At 38.4% G+C, this 22,095-nt stretch overlaps 1 protein-coding gene across 2 annotated transcripts; it reads left to right on the top strand.

Annotated features, from left to right (window-relative positions):
* The first annotated feature begins 1,851 nt into the window (after positions 1 to 1,851).
* On the top strand, positions 1,852 to 21,165 carry msna (moesin a). Of its 2 annotated transcripts, XM_058627575.1 has the most exons (13): positions 1,852 to 2,228; positions 11,664 to 11,747; positions 12,483 to 12,578; positions 12,705 to 12,979; positions 13,096 to 13,179; positions 14,013 to 14,159; positions 14,259 to 14,355; positions 14,456 to 14,619; positions 15,591 to 15,721; positions 15,856 to 16,016; positions 16,134 to 16,226; positions 17,301 to 17,531; positions 18,292 to 21,165. In XM_058627575.1, exons 1-13 carry the CDS (start codon positions 2,217 to 2,219, stop codon positions 18,454 to 18,456), a joined length of 1,740 nt encoding a protein of 579 aa, XP_058483558.1. In that variant the 5' UTR covers positions 1,852 to 2,216; the 3' UTR covers positions 18,457 to 21,165. The 2 variants fall into 2 exon arrangements, with proteins under 2 accessions (XP_058483558.1, XP_058483560.1); XM_058627577.1 differs by lacking the exons at positions 1,852 to 2,228; positions 12,483 to 12,578; positions 12,705 to 12,979 and having other exon boundaries at positions 11,689 to 11,747.
* The last annotated feature ends 930 nt before the right edge of the window (positions 21,166 to 22,095 follow it).

Below are 22,095 nucleotides of genomic sequence, written 5' to 3'. Positions count from 1 at the left end.
TAACGACTACACCAACCGTGTGGCCCGGTGTTATGTGTTACTGTAATATTTACTTCTATATACTTATATAACGCTATTAATGTTTACTCTTATTTATAACTTATCAGACATTAGTTGACAAAAAAGATACATTTTCCCAAAATTCTTCAACCCTTATTGTAGATTTACAGGCTAAATAGTTCTATCTTTGATGATCATGGAGAAGATTTTAATCCATCTTGAAGTCTTTCTTCAACTCACTGTTACTGCAGCACCATCTGCTGGTTAATAGCCAAAAGGACAGGGCAAACACTTAAAAGGGTGTGGCAACAACAGACTAAGTTAAAAATAACATTTTTCCAGTTAAGTGTCTGGAGTGGCTATGACATCCGTCCTCTGAGGTTTGCCTCTGGGTGTTGTGTGGGTGTGTGGCTTTGTGGCTTTTTCCCAACAGGACATCATTTTCAACCACTTACTCAATTTCCATCTCTTCACCCTCCACATGAGGGCCATAGGGTCGCTGGAGCCAATCCCAGCTGACAGAGTGAAAGTCGGGGTCAAACCCTGGATAGATAGCCACTTCGTCACAGGACAAACGTATAGCGACGAACAACCATTCACTCACATTCACACCTGTGGTCAATTTAGTGTGTCCAATTAACCCGTGTATGCTTTTGGACTGTGGAAGGAAACTGTCAAACCTGGAAAACCCCATCCGTACTGTGAGAACATGCAGAAATACACACAGAAAGACATACCAGTAACCTTGCTTTGAAGCAACCATGCTAGCTAGCCACAGTATCACCATGTGACTAATTTTCAACTAAAGTGGGGAGAAAAAGAAAACGTTTTCCATCACATCTTACACCAAAGTTTTAAAGTTTTAAAATGAAGTTTTCATAGTATTGCAAGACTTCCACAACTCCATAGACTGAAAAGATCTTTTAAGACCTGTGTTGTTTGAGCCACGGGTTGGTTGCGAGAGATTTCATATGCTGAATTTTCCCAACCTTTTATTTAACATGTATGCATATATGTTTTCAATACCATGCATACTGTAGTGGCGTACACTTAATTCCAAAGCCACTGAATAGTCGTTAGCTGTTGGCAGGTTCCATTTGGCTTGACTCGTAGGTACTGTTTTAATTCATCAATCACAAAGGCGAGAGAGGGTTGTGTGAAGGGTTTGCACATTTATTTCCACTTGCCGTACATCCAAGTAACATTTCTATCCACATATATCCAAGCTTCTCGAGGATCAACAACACATAGAAATATTCCCTTCTTGGTACAGCCTCTAAAACGGACGCAGACGGACCAAACTGCTAGATATTCTTCAGTACATATCTCCCAATCCCTTCATCTATCATAGCAGTCAAAGATATCAAAGTGTCCATGGTACCTTTTATCTAAAGAACATACAAGAAAATATTTAATCGAAGAAGGCTTAAGGCCGTTAACTATTTCAAGTGTTTATATATTACATTGTAACAAGTGATCTTGCACCAACCACCTGACCTAACCCTAAACTAAAACTAACTTAACGCTGGCTCCTACACATACAATAAAGAAAGGAGTAACATCTCTTGGAAATGATTGAATATTTTTTTATATATAAGCCAGTATTTCAGTTTTATATGTACCCTTTATTTATATCATGGTCATTGTATGACTTTAATAGAATATATTTATTAAATACTGTACATTTAGGGGAGTCATTTGGAAAATGTTACAATTTAAAAAAGGTTAAAATGATGGGTAGCGTTTTCAGTGTATGTGAAGCAGCGGCCATGATGATGATGAAGCGTCAGAAGGGGCGGAGTCTGCTGTTCTCAGCCTCCCCCCTCCTCTCCTCTCTTCTCTTCTCTCTCAGTCTCTCTCTCTCTCTGTCTTCCTGGCTACTGTCCTGTCATCGGCCTGGGTGTGGTTTTGCAGTCTGGTACCGTTAGCAGGAAACCAAGCTCCAGTCATTTTCTTTTTACTGCGAAACAAAGCGGGGGGAAAAGCCATTTTGAAGAGTAAAACGGTTACAGATAGCCCTCCGTGCTTCAGCGAACTGCAGCTTTCACTTCCTCGAGACAGGAAGTCGTTTGTTTGGCGCCGTTGTTCTAATGGGAAAAAGTTTTTTTTGTTGCTCTTGTTTAGCAGTCGTTTGATTTAATAACTTCGTTATAACAACATTGTTCATAAAAAAACAGTCAAACACGAACGTAAACGCGACGTAAAAGAAAGCAAAGATGCCGAAAACGGTAAGACTGAGCATTATTTTTTACATTTTCATTTATTAACTGTCTTATACGAACTGTTTGTTCTGTATGAATGTATAACCCTGTCACTTAGTGTTAACTTCATAGTTACACATATGGCCCGCTTAGTTGCTACACATCATCGTATAACGGTGTTGTAAAATCCGTACATCCTTTCAAACTCGCACACTCACACTGGGGTACTTTCCGTTAGTTGTGTGTGCGCGTGCGCGCTCCCGCCAGTGTGTCCATTAAAATGAGCGCCTCAAATCAGGCCATTCACTCACTTAGGCCTTCAGGGTGTGAGTGTGTTACATTGCTAAACAACACGACTGCGAATTCAACAGCTGCTGAACACCCCGAGCTCACATTTATTTTGTGAGGTGGGGCCGTGTACGCTTGCGTGTGTGTGTGTGTGTGTGTGGGGCCTATGCTAGTCCTCCTCACTTTCATTCAGGTCTTAACAGGGAGGGGAGCCGTCACCCAGTGCTAGCTGTGCTGCTAGCTAGTGGAGGCCAATTCAAAAGAGGGAGTTGACAAACCAGGATGCACTTATTTCTACTGATAGAAGTTAGAGCTGGGAGATATGAGAAAAGAAATGTCACCTCAATACACTTTTTTACGTCTTACAATATCCATAAATATCATAGATATATAGATCCAGTGAGTATATCTGTAAGACTTGGCAATATGGCTTATATACAGTATCTGGATAGTTTTAGTCTATATCCCAATATAGGAGATATATATGTATATAAAGCTGCACACAGGTTGTTTCTCTGGACTCATGAAAACCTTTCTTTTGAGATATTTGTGCTTCTCAAAGGAGAGTGACAATACACTGTAAATACACTCTCAAATAAAATATCTACTGTTTATGATTTGTATTACATGATCTTAAAATACACTTATTAGTCTTGTATATCATAGAGTCAAGCAGGCATAGAATGTATTAGGTCAACCTTTTGTTAAGTCATTTTTCCTTGTGTCTATTGGCAGCCATGTTTTCATTGAGTAAGCATCTATGTTTCAAGCTGTTTCCCTACAGCTGATCTGTGCTGGTCAAGTTCTGAACAAATTAGACAAGCAGGCACAGCAGCACAAACAACATTTTTACTCATTGATTTCCATGAATTCCAATAAAATTAGTAAACATATATATTAAAACAATATTATTAATATATTTATACTCAAATGACAACATATTTTGTGGTGCATCTATTACCAGAAGGTTGCAGCAAGTTGAAGCTTCTCTTCTAAGCTCAACATGCTGTAGATCCTACAGAAATTATTAAATGTACAAGGGTCTTTGAATGCATCTCTTTAACTACTCTCCTTAGCTCAATGCTATGAACCCTGCATTACTTTCACAAACTCTCCTGCACTGGCAATTAAGACCACAATGTGTGCAATAGTTAATACTTTAAATACATTTTAACATTAAATACTGTGTCTATTCAGTTACTGCTGTGTATCATGGCTTGACTTTGTATCTGCTGCTTGCATCTGTGTGACTGAATGAAAAGCACTTCACAAACAGAAAAACAAATTGAACTTGGGGTTGTACCTGGTCTCTTCCTGTAGTATTGTTTCTGCTCCTACTCTACTTCCCGCACATTTTTTTCAGCCGTCAACCAGACTAATCTTAGAGCATCCTGGCATTTAAAGTCTTAATACACTCATCCTCCCTGAAAGGAATTCCTCTAATCATATCAGCATCCTCAAATATAGTTTTACTGACTTTATATTAACATGATCTGCTAAGCACTAAATGTTTTCCTAGTGAGGAAGTTAATAACTACATATTAATATGTAGGTATTAGCATTAAATGTTGCTCAGAATTTTAAATAAAATCTTTAGAACAAGGCAATGAAAATACCATAGTGCTTAAACTAGATTTGAGCAGTGATACATTATTGATCAGAGTAGGTGGTCTGAACTGCATTGATGTTGTTACATATACTGTGATACTGATAAGTATATTTAGTCCTCCACTTAGTGCCAGCCTTTGCACCAAATCTCATACGCTGTTAGCCTCAACAAGAGCAGGGTAGAAGTGTAACATTTACCACTTTTTTGTTGTAATGTTGTAGCTGAATATCCCTCACCTCACCCTTCCCTTCCAAGCATGTTGGAGAACATATGCAGTTGGCATTAAAACTCAATTGTCCATTGTGCCATTGTAAAAAACATGGTAGTCTATTGTAAAATTATTATGGTGTCCTCCATAGAGCAGACCCTGCTCCTGATATAAAAGCCTCATGCTGGCTTAATGAAAAACAACAATTCATACAATCAGCTGGGGATACATGAACATATAAGTATAATTGTTTTACACTTAAGTTTACACACTGGGGGAGAGTTCAGTTATTTTGGCATGTGTTTGTACGAGGCACTGAGTCAGCGCTCTGTTGGCTTGTGAGACAAGAATGCTTGCTCTCACTGAGAATATGGCTGTCAGTGGGGAGTGGGGACCCTAGAAAAAATATCTTTTCTATTATGCAATATTTAAACATGTTTTATAATTTGCCAATTGATCTTATGTTTAGACAGGCTTTTCTGACTGGAAATTCAGGGTTGTGCTTTCATTCTCCTGTACCTAAGTCAAGTCAAGTCAATTGTATTTATATAATCCAACATCACAAACACAATTTGCCTCGAGGGGCTTTACAGTCGGCAGCAGTTTACAGCAACTGGCACCCTCCTTCAGACATTGAGTGAGGAAAACCCAAGTCTGTACAAAAAATTCAGCTTCAGCTCACAGGAGTTATTTAGCCATTAATAAGTATGTGTTAATTATCTGACTTCGGTGTTTGAAATCCTTTGTATGGATTTATCTAAGTGACACAAACTTATCTAAGGAGATGCAGTAAACCAGATGTTCCTGTGTCACTGTGAGCTTGAACGCTGATTTATCTATGGACCTTTGCAGTTTGCAGCTGGGATTGAAAAGGCTGTCTAATAGCAAGATAAAGCAGCAAACATACATACATTTTTAAGATATCATAGATTTAAACAGGCAATGATTCTACAGTATAAGGTAAGCCTTTTTTAAAGTGACTAAAATCAGTTTCTCTTTGTGTCCTTGCCGGAAGCCATGTTTTTAGTGGCAGCAAAGTCAAACTGTCAGTATCTCATAAAACTACTGAACTATACACCACTGAAACGGAACTATACATTTAATGAGCTTCAGCGACAGCAGGGACTTCAAAGGAAGCGGTTTGACAGTCACGATCAGTTCACAAGCTCAGGTACTCTGCATTGTAGGTGCAGTTCTTTTACAGAGACATGAGTATGCGGAGAAAAGGGAGAATCAAGTAGAGCACAGAGCAGAAGAAGGAAGCAGTAATATTTTATCTAAATATAAAAAGAGTATATGAACGATGACAAAATAGGATTGTGGGATATGTAAGAGACAGTAAGGATTATATTTAATGTGATGTGCTACTAGTGGTAAACCAGATGGTGATGAGATGCAGTATTTTGTTCCCTGTTTGCAGATGCATTGAATCAAAAATACATGAGCCTAAAATATGTTTTCTTCCAAAAATCTATACACCTGGTGAAGCTGGAATTGCAACACTCAGTGATGTGTTTCCTTTAGTAAAGCTTGCTGCACTATGTCACAGTATACAGTACAGTATATGTGGACTGGCATATATGAAGGAAGCTCATCAAACTTATTCATCAAATAATCCAAAATTGTTAGTTTGGTTCCCTAGTTTATTTGTTATGTGTTTGAGTTAAATATAAAAGCCTTGACATTTCACAAAAGCAGTAATTATTGAGAAGCTCTGCCTTTGCTAGACTCCCTCTTGGCAGTGCTTTGGATTTCTCAAGGAAGTCAGTGTTGTCAGTGACTCAAGGTTTCTGCTCTTACATCAGTTCCTCTCTATGGTCATTTCCTCGCCTGCAGCCTTATATGGAATTCAACATCACGGTCTAGCTGTTCTCCTCCCTGTTCCCCTCAGCGTGGTCTTCAGCTGCCATGCTCCACTTTAGATAACATTACTGCTCAGCAACACATTCATGAGCTGCTGTATGTCTGTGCTTATCAGTGTCTGAGGAGTCATTTTATATCTCAGTGGAGCTATAGTTTAGATTGTTTAAACTGTGATTTTTTTCTTACTGGTTATTATTTGCTTTAGGGCTGCACAAACTAATCCATTCTCAATCGATTACTAAATTATTTTAGTTAGGTTTGAGTGTTTTTTTATAATTCAATTTAGCTTTCTGATTTTTAAGCTGAAGCAACTGAATATTTTCTGGTTTCTCTGCTCTTTACAACAAGTAATTATTCAAACTTAATAATTTTGATTTGTGGACAAAAATCGTTTGGGCCAAATTTGCTTAAAGAATGAAGCTTTCTCCTGAATCCTGAAACAAACACAAAACGATATTCTTGTTGACTCCACCCATGTTGCAAAAAAATATAATTTCATCAAACTATAATATTACTGGTTGTTTGTTCACTTATTTCCTAATTAGTGTTTAGAGAAAAAACATTTAAAAATGAGTACAACAGACAGACAGCTTGTTGTTAAACCCAGGGTTTTCATTATTCACAGCTGTTGAGTATTTTGAAGTGTGATTGTTGAGGAAGAGGTCTTTTCCAAGAGGAAACTAAAATTGGAGTCGGATAATTTCACACATTGAAGTCCATAGAGAAAATCTCAGTTTTTATCTCACAATGACACAGGAGCTGCTGGACTATTGCTGCCTCATCTGCTAAGTCTGTGTCACTGAGATAAATCTGAACAAAGAATTTCAAACACCAGTGTCACTAATTTACATATTTGAACTTACTGATGGAGGCAGCAGTGGATCAACAACTCCTGTGTGTTGTGATTTAAAATCACTATTTTCTCAATGGACTTTGGTGCAAGGAGTGAGCAGTTTACAAAGTGACACAAGCTTCATTGTTCAGTCAGAAAAAAAACTTTCTTCTTGGGAACATTATCTTTCGAAAACATGAGATGGTATAGATTTAGTGGTAGCTATGTTTTAAATGAATGCAAATGTCCATGTGTTCAGCTGGTTCTAGACGTAGGGGCACATACAGTCCACTCAGTGCAGACTTTATCACTAATATACAAATACAAACATTTTTCGAATATATAAATGAACATAACTTACCATTTTAGCCCATTATGTATGTGTAGTTTTCTATTTCTAGGGACCTTTTAGCAGTGTCTCTATGGAGAAATGGTCAAAGGAAAGAGCCGAGGCAGAGGTATGCCAGCAGGGGATTAAATCAGTCTGCTGAGTACATAGCAGAGGAGATTAACAGAGTGTACAGTTAGAAGTGGTGGACAAACTACAAGCAAAACTTCTGAGGAGTTTTATGCACAACCCAATTGTTTATCTATGAAGGTTGTGGGAAAATCAAACTTTTGAAAGTAAGTCATTTTTTGTTATTGATTCATTAATACATTGCTATTTGCTCATTCTGATTATGTTTATCTTAATGGCAGCTGGGGGTTAGAAGATTTAAATTGTGTTTAGGTTAAGTGTGTGTTAGGGGTGGGCGATATGACCTAAAATTAATATCACGGTATTTTTCATCTTTTGAACGGTGACGGTATAATATCACGGTATTACTTTTTTTGGTAGGTTTTGGGAGGCGTACATATTTTTTAATAATATTCTAATCTGATATTTGTAGTTTTTTTTCCTTTCTGATCCGGTCCCCAGAAGAATCCCGGCTAAACAATACTAACAACGAACAATACAATACTAATGTGGTGGCCTTAAATTTGTTTTTGTTTTCTTTTTTTAATACAAACAGAAAAGGACTTGACAAATTTTCTGAATATGAAATGTTAGGTTTACATAGTGTAACTTACCAATAGCGTTGTGCAGTCTGTGTCCAAAACATGCGAGTCTCGTATATTTATTAATTTCCAGAGCGTGCACCATGTTTGCACCGCTGTCAGTTGTCATGCACATCAGACGCGCTTCATTGAAGCACCAGTCAGAAAGTGCGTCCTTCAGGCCTAACGCAATTATTGCTCCGGTGTGGTCTTCGGGGAAGAAGGCGGTGTGGAGGCATCTGCTGCGCAACTTCCAATCATTGTCAATGAAGTGGATGGTGAGGCTAATGTATGGCTCAGTAGTCCGGCTGGACCATAAATCAGTAGTGGCCGAGTAGGCGTCAAGGTGGCGAATTTCGTTCATTACCCGTACCTCCGTGTACAGCTCTGGCAAGTGCTCGTTACGCTAATTTAATGGCCACTCCCCTTTTACCACCGAATATGTTTTACTTTTTTAATTGCAACAAGATATACAGTATATAAGGACAGATATTCAGACCACTGAACGTTTGAAGAAAATGTAATGCATTGTTATTAAGAATTAGGAGATTATTGGCGCTCAATTGATTTATCACGGTATTGACGGTATTGCAAAATCCATATCATGGTGCAATGTCACACCGGTGCTGACTATGACACCGGTATACTGCCCACCCCTAGTGTATGTGAGAGAGAGCCTTGTTACTCTGGTCATTGTTAAAAACCTTATTTGCTGACTTTGTAGTTTCGGATGAGACGATCTAATACTTGGTCTGATATTGGTCAAAATCACTGAATCAGATATCGTACGAATACAAATCTAAAATCCAATACAATCCAAAAATCTTATATATCTTATGCTTCACTATGCACAGAAGAAGAATATTTGTTACACAGTTGGAGAATTATGTCTTTGAAATAGCTTGAATGACACAAATGTGTTGTTGACAGCTTCATAAGTTTAAAATGACTGTATCAGACAGATATCTGATAGACACTCAAGTTTGTGATATTGGTAGCGGGCATGAAATAGTGAAATAGTGATATTGTGCCAATGCTTGTAATGACTGTTATGGATGCCATGACTTGGATCACGCGCATCACTTAGTTTTAAGATTGGAAAAGTTAACTGAATGTTAGATGATAAATGTTCACAGTGAATCATTTTACCAACATCCTAACAGGATATGACGTGCGCTGATCTGCATTTTTTAAACCAGCTTTTATTTGAGTTTAAATTGTTTCACTTCCTCTTCCTGGCAAGGTAACCAGTGGTGTGTGCTACAGATCACTTCTCCATCCTATAATATATTCCCATTAAATAGCCATGTCATTTTAAAACAAACTTGACCACTTCCTACAAATTATAGTCAGTGCTTTTAATTGTCTCTCCATGGGGTTAATGGGGTCACACAACTCTTACTGTGTGTCTTCTGGCATTGTTTTCTTCTCTGCAGCGTTATCACGTTCATTTTTGGAAGACAGTAAATGATCTATATTTATATAGTGCATTTCTAGTCTTGATAGACCCCTTAAAGCTGCTTTAAACAACATGTTTTCAGGCTCATTCACAGCCATTCACTCACACATTCATACAGTGCCTCTTTGTACAGTGCTTCTTAAATCACACATCCATACACTACCCATTCATATGCTGCAGGCACAGCCATCAGGAGTTACCACTGAGCCATCACTGTTGTATGGATCAGTCAGTTTGTGAAGTTCCTCCATTTGGTCTAAGCTAAAATATTCTATTCACTGTAGTATTGGTTGGATTAAGTGAAAGTTTCATTTGGTTTGGTGATCTCAGGACAAAGGTGCACAAAGAGGCAACTACTTATTGTCAGGCTCCTTCTTCCTGGAACAAACAATTGTTCGAAAACCATGAATATGGTCTCATTGGACATTTTTTAATTATTTGACTGTAGACATTTTGCCTAATGCACTTTTGTTGATTTAATTTAATAAAAGGCTCAATGTGTGATTCTGTACTGTTGTATATTTTATTATTCCGTACATATTTGTATTGAGTATGTGGGCCAAGACAGGCAGAATTATTGATCTCAATTAGTATTATTTCTGATTATATAAATGTTCAATATGAGAAAATAAAAAATGTGCAACTAGTAGTTGTTCTTGGAAACAGTGATAAGAGTGGAAACCCTTTAGGTATGCTGCAAAATTGAGGAAATGCCATGTATAACAATGGTGTGAAAGTCATGGAAACAGACATGTGACCCTGTATTGGACAATTTGCTAATAATAGTTATGTTTTTTTTTTCATTCTGGTTAAAAGGGACACGCCCTAACTAAGCAGAACATATGTGAGGATAGTTCCTTAATGCAAGATAAACCAGTCTGATTCAGGAACTGAAACTGCTGAAACATAAGCAGGGTGGTGGCGAACTGAACTCTTATCTGCATAAATGGAAAAAGTTCATCCAAGGTTGGACTTGTTTTAAAGAAGAGTTGTTTGTCTAGACAACACTAGACATCTGCGTTCTTCAATGTAGGCCTTGATTATGGGATTCACTCCAACTTAAACTGCTGGTGATGACAGGAAGTGACAGAGGGGCATGTGTCCTAAACAGTAAATTGGGTCCTGCTGACATGAATAGCAAAGAACGTAATTTTAATCAGCCCCACAACTGGAAGATAATGCATACCATTGTTGTTCAGGTCAGGCGTGGGCCTCAGCCTGTGCAGTTGTTTCCCATCAGACATGCATGCTGATGTTCTTTATGCTGAGAAAATGAGAACTGCTACACACTCAGTTGACTAAGTACATAATCTGTTTATTCTCCTCATCAAAGGGAATGCTGAGGTTAAAGAAATGGATTCAACCTTTTAACAGATACATAAACAGTTCAAATTTCTTAAATAAGAAGTGCCTCACTGGCTGTAAAAACAGCTTTAGCATAGAGTATTAACACCCTGACAAGGAAGCAACCTGTCTTCAACATTTTCTGGTTAAATTCTCCCACAGCAGATAGCTTAGCAGAAAGTTCACAGGTTGCTCTATGCATGACAGGATGTAGGCGACTCTCAAGAGAGGTCTGTGTTTAGCAGCGGTGCCTCTCAAGCCCCAGCCACCAGAGGATGTGGTTACTTCCTGCTGATTATGTTCTATACTGAGACAAAGCCATATTGACACATTAATCACATACAATGTGGAACCAAGCAACGCAATAACTCTCCAAGTAGTCTACTGATATAAAAATATACATTTTCATCAGACATTCACCTTTGTTATTTTAAAATAAAATAAATGTTTTAAATAAATCAATGTTGTAACATGTTCTGGTATATTTTTATTTACTTAGGTTTTTTTGTAATTGTGTGTGATTTGGTAAAACCGAGATAAAAACACCTCATATGGTTAAGAGGAGTAGTGGCATTTTTTTCCCGCCTCACACACTGTTAATTACAATCAGTGATGCACCAGTTTAAATAAGACAAATTACTTGTTACAGGAGGGTTGAGAGTGTTCAGAAAACTGCTAAAAACAGGAAATAAAATGTATAAATGAAGAAGTAAAATTAATCAGTTTTTTTGAGATGGAAGAGTCATTCGGAGTCAAATTAATATACGAGATGTATTTTACTTCCAGTATCTAAAAATGTCTCATTATTTGTTGTCTTTCAGATTAGTGTAAGAGTCACCACAATGGATGCTGAACTGGAGTTTGCCATTCAGCCCAATACTACAGGGAAGCAGCTCTTTGATCAGGTATGAGAAACTAACATGATGTAACCAGTGTTGGCTTTCAAACTACGGGAAGCAATAAGCAGTGTAATAACGTACGGAGAAGATAGCTGTGGATGTAAAAATAAATTTTGATAGTAGGGATGTGACGTGTGATGTATGTTTTTTTATTGTATTTTTATTTTTATTTATTTATTTATTTAATTAAGAAAGCACCCACAATAAGTTGATTCCATTTTCCATTATCCATTCTGGATAGCCACGAGTGGGGATAATCTTTAATATTTAATGTTAAGTGACTTGAAAATGCTGTCTGCTTTGCCAGCATATAGTCCTAGTGATGTATTTAAAGTAATTTATGCACCTCATGGATTTTAATGATCTTACTGAAGATGTTATTGTTCCACTCTATAATGGTAAAACTTTTCTTAACCACAAGGCTGTGAATTACAGGGTGTTTTATAGACATTTTAAAGTAAAATTATTTTGTAGGTTTTCTGTAGTAGCTTTGAGTGGTTATCAAGTCTAGACTATCAAGTCTGTATAAATACAGACCATTTACTCACTTGGGGGTCATATATTGATTTTCCTTTTGTTTCCTATTTTATTGTTGTAGCTGTGGCAAAAGAAAATTTCTGTCACAGTTTGAGACTGTATCCATCTATCTAACAAAGTTTGTGTCCCACATTTTTAGGAGACTAGAGTAATAATGTTGAAGTGAAAGGACACATTAATAATAGTTCTGCTTTCATATTTTAGGTCGTGAAGACCATCGGGCTGCGGGAGGTTTGGTACTTTGGACTCCAATACCAGGACACAAAGGGGTTTTCTACATGGCTCAAGCTCAATAAGAAGGTGAGCTCTTCAGTATTTTGACTAACAGCTCTTTGCTTTTCACTCTCCCCCCATTTGTCAAGACTGAACAATTATGTGTATGTCTATTTTTAGAGATTTACCTTAACCCTTCACTTTTTATTCTAGGTGACAGCCCAGGATGTGAGGAAGGAAAGTCCGCTGCTGTTTAAGTTCCGTGCCAAATTCTTCCCTGAGGATGTGTCTGAGGAGTTAATCCAGGATGCCACACAGCGGCTGTTCTTCCTGCAGGTGAAGGAGGGAATCTTAAATGATGACATTTACTGCCCTCCAGAGACAGCAGTCCTCCTGGCCTCCTATGCAGTCCAGGCCAAGTACGCTGACTACAATAAGGAAGTCCACGTACCAGGCTATCTGTCCAATGAACAACTGCTCCCTCAAAGGTATAACAGGCGTCACCACCTCCGCCTGACATAGATGTGACCTTTCTGTGACTGTGTTTGTGTGACATGATGTTTCTCTGCATGACTTCTGATGCTTGGATGTCGTGTGTTCTCAGAGTCTTGGACCAGCACAAACTCAACAAGGATCAGTGGGAGGAGAGGATTCAAGTGTGGCACGAGGAGCACAAGGGCATGATGAGGTACAAACACACATGTATACACTTGTACCAGAAGTGAACAATTCATCATAACTGCAGTGCTGGGCAGTATGGCCAAACATTCATATCACTGTATTTTTCATGGTATACAATGGTATTTTTTGTGCATGGGCATGAATGAGTGCTCCAGCGAGAGAGATGTGTAGCTGAGTCTGTGTGTGTGTGCACTCGCTCAAGTGATCACCGCGAGATTTCACTGAATGTGTCTCCTTCACATAGCATCGTTGCGTCATCTGAAGTGATACACATCCACTTTAGTCAAGCAGCGTGTCTAAGTGTATTCAGGTTAGGCCTGTGCATGTGTTCCGTTTTTCATATACTGGTCTTGCAGTATATGAAAAACATTGGCTTGTTGAAGCATCCTTTATTCTGTTATTTCTGATTATTGTCACAATGGTTGTCCAAAAATAATTAAGATATGAATAACAAAAACACTTGTACCTCTAGTCACTGTAACCTACTACCACAAAAATGGTGACTTACAGTACCTGCATGAGGGAACACACACAGGAGAAAGCTTTGTTCCCTTGCTCAGTCAATACTGAAATATGTGAATTTGAGAGACTGGCATATTTTTGCATGTCTGCCTTACTCTTTTTCTTCAGCATTGGAGCTTTCAGCAAACTCTGGGTCACAATCGAACTACTACCTTAAGAATGTGAAGCTTGAACTTTTATTGTATTGTTCTTGCCAAGGCAATTTTTATTTCAGCTGTGCTGCTCTACATTTCACATCAATGTTACCTAAAGCTCATTAACCCTGTAGTGATCATGGTCAGCCAGCACCAGTTGAAGACATTTCATTTCTATCCACAGAGAGGAATCCATGATGGAGTATCTGAAGATTGCTCAAGACCTCGAGATGTATGGAGTCAACTACTTCAACATCAAGAATAAAAAAGGCACAGAGCTGTGGTTGGGAGTAGATGCACTGGGTCTTAACATTTATGAACAGAATGACAAGTGAGTAATTCACAACAGTGTTGGTGTACGTTATGATCGGCAGTTCCTGTCTAGTATAAAGCAACTGACAGTTTTTTTGTTTTGCACTTACTTCAACAGAATGACGCCTAAAATTGGATTTCCTTGGAGTGAAATAAGGAACATTTCCTTCAATGACAAGAAGTTTGTTATTAAACCAATTGACAAGAAAGCCCCAGTATGTTAAACTTTAATACAGTTACAGTTACAGAAATGTGTATTTAATGTGAGTGCTATGAATTCTGATTTAAAAAATATATATCATGTTGCTGTTTTAGGACTTTGTATTTTATGCTCCAAGACTGCGCATCAACAAGCGAATTCTGGCTCTGTGCATGGGCAACCATGAGCTGTACATGCGTCGCCGCAAACCTGACACCATCGAAGTGCAGCAGATGAAGGCTCAGGCTCGGGAGGAGAAGAATCACAAGAAGATGGAGAGGTGAGAGTCACAAGTGCAGATGTTTGACAGCTAGCTGTTATCACACATCACAAACAATTTCCCCTTGGGGATGAATAAAGTATTTCTATTCTATTCTATTCTATTATGTGTCATGTTCACTTTTCAGGAAGTAACTTACAACCTGCAACTGGTGCAGCAAATTGACCTGTTTAAAATGACATCACTCACTGTTTTTTTACTGTGCAACAACTACAGAAAGTTAAAGAGATGGATGCTCACACTCACTAAAAACATTGCTGCCAGGAGTAACACAAGAAAAACTGATTTTAGCCACTTAACAAAGAGCTCACCTTATAAAACCTATGCCTACCTAAATATGATATTTTAAGAATATTTTAGCCACTGTATCTTGCTCTAAGACAACCTTTTCTGACTGGAAACGGAGGTTTGTAAACTGCTGCTTTCCTGTCCCAAAGTCCAGAGAAAACATCATGGGTTTTATTTCATTGGTGTCTCCATCAAAAAGTTCAAATGTGTTAGTTTATAATTTTCAGTGACTGAAATCCCTCTTTCAGGTTTAACTAACTGACACAAACTTACCAAACGGGCCAGCAATAGACCTGCAGCTCCTGTGTCCCAGGGAGCTACTTACAGTTGATAAACTTGTGTTTCCACTGAGAAAAGACTGTCTAACAGTGAAGATAAAGCAGTAAACATCGTTTAAACAAGTTTTTGTCCCTGCTGGCAGCCAGTGAGAGTGTACATCCATGTCTTAGTCTGGTTCCCAGCACAGGGGGCGTGGTCAGCTGATCTGTCTCTACCTCATACAATCACTCTCACTTTAAATTCAAGGACTAAAATTAATGTGTGAGATGGTTATATGCGACAGCTGCACAGCGATGTGTAAACTAGAGTATTCTTTTAAAAACTTGTGATTATCTGCTCAAATCGGGAGCGAGCCTCCTGATAGCTGTGTAATGCATCCTGTATTCTGTCTTCATCTCCATTAGAGCCCTGCTGGAGAATGAGAAGAGGAAAAGAGAAGTTGCAGAAAAAGAAAAGGAAAAGATTGAGAAGGAAAAGGAGGAGTTGATGGAGAGATTAAAGCAGATTGAGGAACAGACCAGAAGAGCCCAACAAGGTGGGTGACTCATCAGTTATTCTTGAAAAAGCTTGTCATACAATGATGAATGGTAGCAAAGTTTTCCCTTATGACACTGAACTTTATTGCTTCTGTGCATGTGTGTGCTTGTGTGCGTGTGAATGTCTCCACAGAGTTGGAGGAGCAAACGCAAAAGGCTCTGGAGTTGGAGCAAGAGAGGAAGAGAGCGCATGAGGATGCTGAACGCCTGGAGGCTGACCTGAAGAGTGCTGAGGATGCCAAGATGGCACTGCTGCAGCAGTCACAGAACCAGATGAAGAACCAAGAGCACCTGGTCAGTTATCAAAACAAATTATTATATCAAAAGTAAGCTGCAAAGAAATAGATGTTCATGTGATCTGATGCTTCAGACGTCAATTTGAAGGCACTCGTTCATTTGTTGTCCTCTTAGGCCACAGAGCTGGCTGATCTGACTTCAAAGATTTCCCTCCTGGAGGACGCCAAAAAGAAGAAGGAAGAGGAGGCGATACAGTGGCAGAACAAGGTGTGGTTTGAGTTACTACTATCAGTGTTCATCCTCCTTTGATTGCAAGTTATGTTTTTACAGTACAGAGAGCCTTCTGCCACCAGTAGTAAGTCTCTGCTGACATGTGTTTGAACATTTATTTTTACGACGCACTTTTAGACTTTTTTCGGTTTCTCTGCAGCATAGGTGCTGTAGTAGCAGTTATTCTACAGAATGGACCTGTATGCAGAACAGGTGTAATTTGTGGAACAGCAAAAAAGAGCACCCACTCTCTTGAACTTCCCTGTTAGTCGTTCAAGCCTCCTGTAATGGGAATTAGTTGTGAGGCTGTAAATAGAGCCCAGAGGAGGCACAGAAGTGTCTTTGTCTCTGTCCAATTACCGATTTACATTATGATGAATTATTATTTTGGAATTATTTATCAATAATATCAGAAAAATCCTGGCTATTGTACTTTTTTTTACTGGAGTTATGACCTTGAAAGAAAGTTTGTTTTTTGAAAAAGCATTAATGATATGTGAAAACTCAAAATGACAAAAAAATATTTTATATATTTACCACAGGAATACAAATGAAATAGCATGTGTTAATTTTTTGCTGATCCCAGAGCCCCTCCCCTGTGACACAGTGAGGACAGACATTCCTGGAGTCCTGTTGAGTGTTTTTTAGGGGGGGGGGAGGGGCAAAGTTTGTAGCTCATGTCTTTTTTGGAAAAAAGCCTGTGTGCCAGCTCACCCCCTTCATGGTTTTGGGCAGTGTGACTCATACTGTTTGTGGTGTTGACTGCTCACTTTGTGGGGAGGAAATCCTGTTCAACTCTTTTGACCCATTATGATGATGTGGCTCATAAAAGAATGTGTCCTAAGTGTTGGTTTCCATCTTGGCAAATATTCAGTCTCTCTTAACTGGCTGTGTTTTTCTAGCACCTTCTACAATCCTGACCCTGTATCTACAACTGTATTTTATTTGGTTAATCTTTTAATTCCATTCTATTCTGCCCTAATTGTTGTTTATTTGTTTAACAATATGATCAGTGTTATAAATATATATCTATAGTCAATAGTCAATAGTCTTTTTTTTTTTTTCCTTCAGGCTGTTTTGGTGCAGGAGGACCTGGAGAAGACCAAAGACGAGCTTAAGAATAAAGTGATGGCGTCTCACGTTCAGGAGCCCCTCAACGCTGAGAATGAGCACGATGAGAATGATGAGAGCAGTGCCGAAGCCAGCGCTGAGTTCTCGTCTGCCGTCACATACAAGGACCGCAGTGAAGAGGAGCGCATGACCGAGGCGGAGAAGAACGAACGTCTGCAGAAACATTTACTCGTAAGTTGCTCGTATCTCATATACATACAGTATGCGATGTTACCTTCAGTCTGTCGCCAGCTTCACAACACACATACGCTCCAATGGATCAGAACCACATGTCCAGCATATCCAGTTTTATCAATGTGAACAACCTGTGAAGAAGGTTTGTTTGCCCATAAGGCCTGGTTTACACTGGATATGTAGCGTGTGTGTTGCAGCTGCGTTTACATTTCAGCACCCATGTTACTCTGTACAGGTGAGATGTCCGTCTATTTTTCAGCTGCGTGAAGCATGTGGTTCCCAGCAAAAATAGACAGAAAAGATCTGTTGATAGTAGTGATATTGACATTCTACTAGTATGATTACATCATACTCCTCTCACTGTAATTTTACCAGAATAACATTGTATCTTTATAAAATGAAGTCATAAATATATTGGGTGTGAGTGAAACAGCAGACTTGCAGCCAGTGTGAACACATACACTTGAGCCCCAATGCACTCATGATGCATCCAGTGTGAGCCAAGCAACCAAACACAACACAGCTCCAACAGCAAGCAACTAAGTCAGCAAATCATAAAAACATATATTATATATGTGTGTGTGTGTATATATATACAGTATATAGTATGTATTCATAATGATTTACCACCACTGCAAGGTTAAAATTCACCTTAAAATGACTTGAATTTGAAAAGGTGAATGAACCATGTAGCAATGATTGTCACGTGTAGGCAAAGGTTTGAGATGTACTAACAGTGTGGTGTCTGTATTTGTAGGCTTTAAGCTCAGAGCTGGCAAACGCTCGGGATGAGGACAAGAAGACAGTGAATGACATCATCCACGCAGAGAACATGCGAGCTGGGCGAGACAAGTACAAGACCCTCAGACAGATCCGGTCAGGAAACACCAAACAGCGCATCGATGAGTTTGAATGCATGTGATGTTTGCACTGGCCGATGCAAAAGCCCACACAGCTGCTGGGCCTTTCTGCCTGGACTGCAGTCCTGCCTCACCCAAGCTGTTTTCTCTGTGTGCAAATAAATCAGATCCATGACATGACGCGGCGACACAGGCATAGCACAATGTACCAAACATGGATCTGGAAAATTCCTTTTGTTATTGTTTCTAACGTTTAATTTAGGCAAGTCACTGGTTGAAAAGGGACATACTGTATTTTATAGTTAATTCCTCACAAAGGGGGCTATGTAGCATTTTCGTAATATGCTTACGGCTGTTACATTTTTCTATCACAATTTCAGATTAAAGACTTTAGAGACAAATCCAAATTTCAGTTTGATGTTTCTGCTGTATAGATGCAAGCTGACTTTTTCACACAGTAATATTCCCCCATGATGCTGCTGCTGCCCTTAGTTTTATATGCATAACAAATTCACTGTTTCTACATTAGCCAGCACATTATGATATGACTGATGTCTGGTTGGAGCATTCATAAAGCAGTATTATATTCTTCAAATTTACTTTGACTGTATTCACAACCTGCCAGCTGTTAACAGTATTACAATATTTACACTCCAGTCACAGTGTGATATTTAAGTATTTGTTAGTTTGTTTTTTTTTGTCTTTTTTGTCTGTTTCTTACATTTCTGAACAACTTCAAATCAGTTCTTTCAGTGTTAATTTTACTGTTGAGGCTCAAAAAACTGAATTCCTTATTATATTAAAATTTGCATAGAAAGAAAATTTAAAAAGTGTTTTAGAGCGGGAAGAAAAAAATAGAAACCAAAGCTTTTACACCTTGTGTATTTGCCATGTACAATTTTTTGAAACTGTATTTTGTAATGAACTTTGTACTATCCACAGTTTAAGTCCCTAAAATGCTTCATTATAACCGAAGGTTGCATTTCTGTTATAATGTACGTAATACAAATCTGACATTTTACCTGCAAAACACAATCTACTTCCTGTCTACAGATATGATCCAACTAGACAATTACAATGTAACTGTCACATGTCAAGTTGGCTTCTCTGAGTTAACATAAGCCAGTAGAAGTTGTAGCTGAACTGCTCTCTCCTGTGGTTTTTGTTTACCCAACAAAATCTTCCCAGAATTGAAAACAGAAATGTAACATAATGGAGGAGTCAAATTATATTTGACAGACATATTTTACATTACCTCTGGTAAAAAAAAAACCACACCAAGCAAACCATAAATTCTCGGGTTGAAACATGTTTTTCATCAGCATGCATGCACATGGCTTTTAATTGGCATCACGTTAATATTTTCTGTCTGCTCTAGTATTGTCAGTGATGGTCCATTAGCAATTAGCAAGGTTAGGTTTTTTAGTGATCCTTAGTTTTAAAACTTGTAACAGTGCTCAGTATTATATAATTCATTCATTGGAACATGGATTTCAAGAGAGACCGAAGTAAAAGATGCAATATAGAAATCTCCATAACATTATCAGTGACAATTAAAACGTTTCTTGGTTTGTTTTATTCTCGTCTGTGACGTCTAAATTCACACACAGGTAACACAGGGTTAAAAATAAATACAAATACAACATGACAGCCCAACCACAATGGGAATGGTGTTAATTAATCACCTGTTTTAATAGCTTCACCTGGGTGATATTTTTTTTCTAATTTTGGAGTGAAAGCATTTACAATGTTTCAATCATCATATTAACAAGGCTAATATTTGTTTCCTGGCATCATGTGAGGTTGAATGTTGCACCGTGTTTTTCTTTTCCTTCACAAAATCTTCCTAAAAATAAAATCAAAAAAAAAAATCATGAATGGCTGGAGCAATGGAGAAGCAGAGACGCCTCACACCACATACGGTCCTAGAAGGGCAATCATTTCCAATGTTCATTTTGATATACTGTATGTATTCAGTAACATTTGTGTATTTTGTAATTGGGATTTTTTTTTTTGGGAGATGATAAAATTATACAACGTGCAAAAATGACACTGATGAGGATATTTTTGTATCAAAAGACTAGACGTAAAAATGAAGTGCATTTTGAAATAGAGTATTTTGTTGTTAGATAAATGAATAGTTGACTGCTGTGGTTGTAAGCTAATGTAACACCTAAAAGCCTGTGACAGAAAGAATGAAGGCCCAGATGTTTATGGTGTGTTTGTATGAAGAGGAACCAAAACATTCTGCAACTACATGTGCCATTAACATTGGTATTCAGCCATGTAAACAGTTTACTTGTTCACGCAAGTGTTTAGAAGTGAAAGATTTATTTGGAGGTTTAAAATAATGTATTTGAATGATCCATATCTCTTTTTGTTTTATTTTGATCTTTTAATTGAAGTAACATTTGTCATTTGTACCAGGATGCAGTGTTTTAGTCCATTGTGACGTGTTAGTTCTTGTTTCTGCAGCAAAAACAGAAAAACTGCAGCTTTGACAGCGTGTATGCCGCTGCACTGAATGATCTACGTGAAACACCAGGTGTTGACAGCCCACCTGTAAGGGTTCCAGTGTCATTTCAAGTGAAGTCAGTTTGTGAAAAAGAAATGTATTAAAGGCTGTTACTCAATAACTGGTCTGTAAACAAAAGGACTGAAACATGATCAATACTGTAAAATGATAAACAGTGCCTTGCCCTGGTTATTCTTCAGATCTTGCTGCTTAAACTCTTTCTCTCATTAATAAATAAAAGTCAAATTGAACTGCATATGGTCCATCTCTCAAGGATACTTAATTATGGTTGTACAGAAACATGATTGATTGATTATTTGTATTATTGTGATGTGCAATCTATCAACTTCAACTGAGTGGGGAAGGATTCCTATTCTTATTTTTAAAAAAAATACAAAAAAAACTGTAGTTCGGTGATAGAGTGAGTCATATTTCAACTCAGAAGTGATATTAATGGTAAACGTAGCAGTGTTTGTGTGGTGGCAGGCACCTTGGAATCCTAACTCAGGGTTCATGAGTTTGTTCCAAGTTTCCAGAGTTGAAAATCTGAGTTTGGGGGGGGGGGGGGGGGGGGGGGGCATTCCTCAGAAACTCCGAGTTCGGACTACAAATGGAATGCTGCACGATCTGCCACCGATCAAAGGCCAACACAATTCCTACCATATTACCATGGTAACCCAGAACAAAGGCAGAGAGTGGAGGTGTGTGTGTGCACGTTCATTCCAATGGGTACAAAGTTAGGTAATTTAAAAAAGATTAAATAACAAAATTTCAAAGTAGTGTACAAAAATATTCAGATTTCTGAATATGTGATTTCAGATTTCAGTCAACACTGACTAGTTCTGACTAGCTGGTGGGGAAAGAACAGATATTTGACCTCTGAGGCTGATACCTGTCTAGAGTGTCATTAAGTTGAACAATGCAGATCGTTCACCTCTCCCAGTTTCAGGTGCTTCGGTTTCACATGAGACAAGGTGTGAAAAAGTCTGCTATTGTGTGGCTGCTGGACTTCACTGTTGTTGTGTGTGCTTGTTGATCCTTCTGGGAAGAGAGCTTAGACAGCATTGTAGGTGTCTGATAGTTGGTGTCTTAGTCCACCTCTTAAAGTAAAGTAGTAAACCTAATCAGGTCATCAAACCAGCTCCACTGCAGCCACCAGTCAGCCATTTGAATCCCTCATTATTGA

The sequence above is a fragment of the Solea solea genome, chromosome 4 (assembly GCF_958295425.1).
Source record: "Solea solea chromosome 4, fSolSol10.1, whole genome shotgun sequence".
Classification (NCBI taxonomy): Eukaryota; Metazoa; Chordata; class Actinopteri; order Pleuronectiformes; family Soleidae; genus Solea; species Solea solea.
Note: the sequence above shows the minus strand (reverse complement) of the source record. Positions and strands in the feature narration are given on the sequence as shown.

What these genes read in the sequence shown, in the direction of transcription:
- msna (XM_058627575.1), top strand. An exon ending in GGCTCAAGCTCAATAAGAAG is followed by an intron (nt 12,579 to 12,704) that starts GTGAGCTCTTCA and finishes TTTTTATTCTAG; the next exon opens with GTGACAGCCCAGGATGTGAG. An exon ending in GACCAGAAGAGCCCAACAAG is followed by an intron (nt 15,722 to 15,855) that starts GTGGGTGACTCA and finishes ATGTCTCCACAG; the next exon opens with AGTTGGAGGAGCAAACGCAA.